Source organism: Notothenia coriiceps, unplaced genomic scaffold, assembly GCF_000735185.1.
Source record: "Notothenia coriiceps isolate Sejong01 unplaced genomic scaffold, NC01 NC01_scaffold00032730, whole genome shotgun sequence".
Lineage (NCBI taxonomy): Eukaryota > Metazoa > Chordata > Actinopteri > Perciformes > Nototheniidae > Notothenia > Notothenia coriiceps.
Window position 1 is genome coordinate 10,899 of NW_011365431.1, and position 3,216 is coordinate 14,114.

The window sequence follows — 3,216 nt, forward strand, 5'->3', positions numbered from 1 at the left end:
TGTGTGTGTGTGTGTGTGTGTGTGTGTGTGTGTGTGTGTGTGTGTGTGTGTGAAACAGTCTGTTTGGCTAGAGAGCAGCATTCCACAGCAGCCAGCGTCTGACGTCAAACTGAGGACATTTATAGTCTGGTAAACACAGAGACACACACACAGCATACAGTCTGACAAAGGGGCAAGACTCTGGTCCATCATGTCTCTGACTGACTGCGCAGTAAAAAGAGTTGAAGACAGACGGCTGATTATTCCTCGCTAATATACACTGAACATCAGCAGGAGAGGACTCTTTAAAGTAGAGACACTACATACTGATATACACCTGAACATCAGCAGGAGAGGACTCTTTAAAGTAGAGACACTACATACTGATATACACCTGAACATCAGCAGGAGAGGACTCTTTAAAGTAGAGACACTACATACTGATATACACCTGAACATCAGCAGGAGAGGACTCTTTAAAGTAGAGACACTACATACTGATAAACAGCTGAACATCAGCAGGAGAGGACTCTTTAAAGTAGAGACACTACATACTGATATACACCTGAACATCAGCAGGAGTTATTTAGAGGGGATTTTATTGTTATTTATTTGTTTATGTAGGCCTGCGCATGAGTGCATTTATTTATTATTATTTTGAATGTTTTATTTTCCTAGATTTTCTTAGTTTTGGTGGAAGTTAAATATCTTCATAAGAAGCTACATTTAATTTTAAATAAATAAAAATAATAATTGTATTTGTGACGTCTCACCTGCTGATAGAGCTCCTTGTCACTTTTTATAAATTGGACTAACAAATGAAAATTAAATTATTATAAATGACCTTTCAGAGACTAGTTGTCTTTATTTGTTGTGCGATGTGCTGTATGGATGTGAGTATTTTCATTATTGGATTTTTTATTCTTGTTTATTGTTTTTAATTATATTATATTTGTGTTTGTATTATTGTAGTTAATTAGTTTAATTATTTTAATATTTTATTTATTTATTTTGTATAATTTTGATTATTATTTAGAGTATGTAAATGTATTATTATAGTTTCAATATGTTGTCCTTCTTTTTAGAATGATTAATATATTTGTATTATTGTAGTTAATTTGTTTAATGTATTTTATATTATTATTATGGTTGCTCCTGCAGTGCCTCAGTCTGTCCGCCAGGGGGCAGCAGAGAGCAACATATGAATGAATGACGCACTTTGTTTCATTGGAAACACAAAGCTGCTTTTATTCACTTTATTTCTAGACAAAAAACTCATTAAACATGTGGAAAATCTGCAGGGCAGTTCTGTACAGAGAGAACAGGAATAATAACGCACTCAAATATACAAAAAACACAGTCAGGAGTTTAAATTGTCTATTTATGGGTCAAGAATGTCATTACATAAGGTCTCTTTTGCATATTTTCAACATAAGACGTAACGTTTTTTCCATTTCTTTAAAAAAAACTAATTAATTTAGCTATTTCTTGGATTAAAATGAGTTTTCCCAGTGGGAATAGTGAATGTAAAAGCAGGTTAACTCCCTGTTGGTGATTAAACAGTGAGCTATGCAGCACAGCTGAGGAATGAGCAGAATTTAGAAATGAAATCTGATATTTTGTGTTTTTAAAGGTGCAGTACTGAGAGCGGCCGGCAGGGGGCAGCATGGTCCCTCTGACTCACCGTTAGAGCAACATCTGTGCGGAGGAATTACAATAAAACACGTTTAAAATATGAAAATTAATTAAATTACGTAAAATACAGTCAACATTACATATATAAGAAACATATAAATACAAATGTAAGTTCAATTACTTAATTAAGAATAAAAATACAGAACTTTTCCCCCCCAAATAAATTAAAATACATGAAGAATATACAATTTAAAGTTCATATAATAAAGGATTTCATCTAAAATAATAATACAAAAATAAACACTAATGTTGAAAGATAAGAATAAATAAAAGCACATATTCATATTTTAAATATATTAAAAATAAAGTGAGTGTCATCTATTATAATATAACACGTAAAAAAGTGTGGTTCATTATAATGGGAATAAGAAAAGTCATACAAAAATTATTTAAATATCGGTCAAATAAAGTGCTTTCCTCTCTCTCTCTCTCTCTCTCTCTCTCTCTCTCTCTCTCTCTCTCTCCTCCCTCTCCCCCTCTCTCTCTCTCTCTCTCTCTCTCTCTCTCTCTCTCTCTCTCTCTCTCTCTCTCTCTCTCCCCTGTGACGTCAGAGGCTGCTCGGTAAACGGAGTCAGTCTCCGGTCTGAGACACGGAGGAGAAACCGGAGAGAAATACCGGAGCCTGTCTGTCTGTTTCTCTGCAGACAGGAAACTACAGAGGAACTACAACAGGAGAAGAAGAACGAGGAGTGGAGTTTAACAGCAGAGAAACTACAGAAAGAGAAGAAACAGAAGAAGAATAAGAAGTTAAAGAAACAGCAGGAGAAGAATCAGAGAAACCGCAGCGGAGAAAAAGAAGTGGAAGGAACTACAGAATAAGGAGAACAGAGAGGAACTACACCAAGAGAAGAAGAAGTGGAGGAGAGACAGAGGAGGAGAAGAAGAAGTGGACAGACAGAGACATAGAGGAACTACAGGAGGAGGAGAAGAAGAAGAGTGGAGGACAGACAGAGGGACAGAGGAACTACAGAAGCAGAAGAAGTGGAGTTTCTGTAGTTTCTCTCCAAGATGGAGCGCGCACTAACTTTGCTCCTCGCGCTGATTTCCCTGAGCGGACTAACGGGCGCGCGGGCAGACACCTTCAAAGGTAAGATAGTAAAGAGAGTGGGGGAGAAAGAGAGAGAGAAGGGGGGAGAAAACATGGGAGAGTTTCAGTTTCCAAGTTTCCATCCGGAAAATCTCCTCCCTTTCTCCATCTCGATTCTTTTTCCGCTGACCTCAGTATAAAACACTTTGAAATGTTTTAAACAGAAGCTGAGAGGAAAGAGAAAATAGTTGATGGATTAATAATAAAATATAAAAATACATACATTATTATGCACTTACTGTAAATAAATTAATGCATTCATAAATACTGGAAATAAATCAAATGATTAAATAGTACTGCAAATAAATGCGTCTGAGGGAAATCAATACAGAAATACCAACATTTAATTGACAATAACTCCTGTAGAGAAATGCCTATAACTGTTTTTAAATATACAAATAAATACAAAAAAATAGACAATCCGATAAATACTGATAATGAAAAAACTGAAATTG

At 35.5% G+C, this 3,216-nt stretch overlaps 1 protein-coding gene across 1 annotated transcript in view; it reads left to right on the top strand.

Moving 5' to 3' along the window:
- Positions 1-2,493, top strand: part of LOC104961077 (histone-lysine N-methyltransferase 2C-like) — a 13,330-nt gene extending 10,837 nt beyond the window's left edge. Inside the window, exon 5 of the mRNA XM_010789283.1 lies at positions 2,319-2,493. Coding sequence (XP_010787585.1) covers positions 2,319-2,493 — 175 coding nt within the window. The remainder of the gene's footprint in view (positions 1-2,318) is intronic.
- Positions 2,494-3,216: the final 723 nt, after the last annotated feature.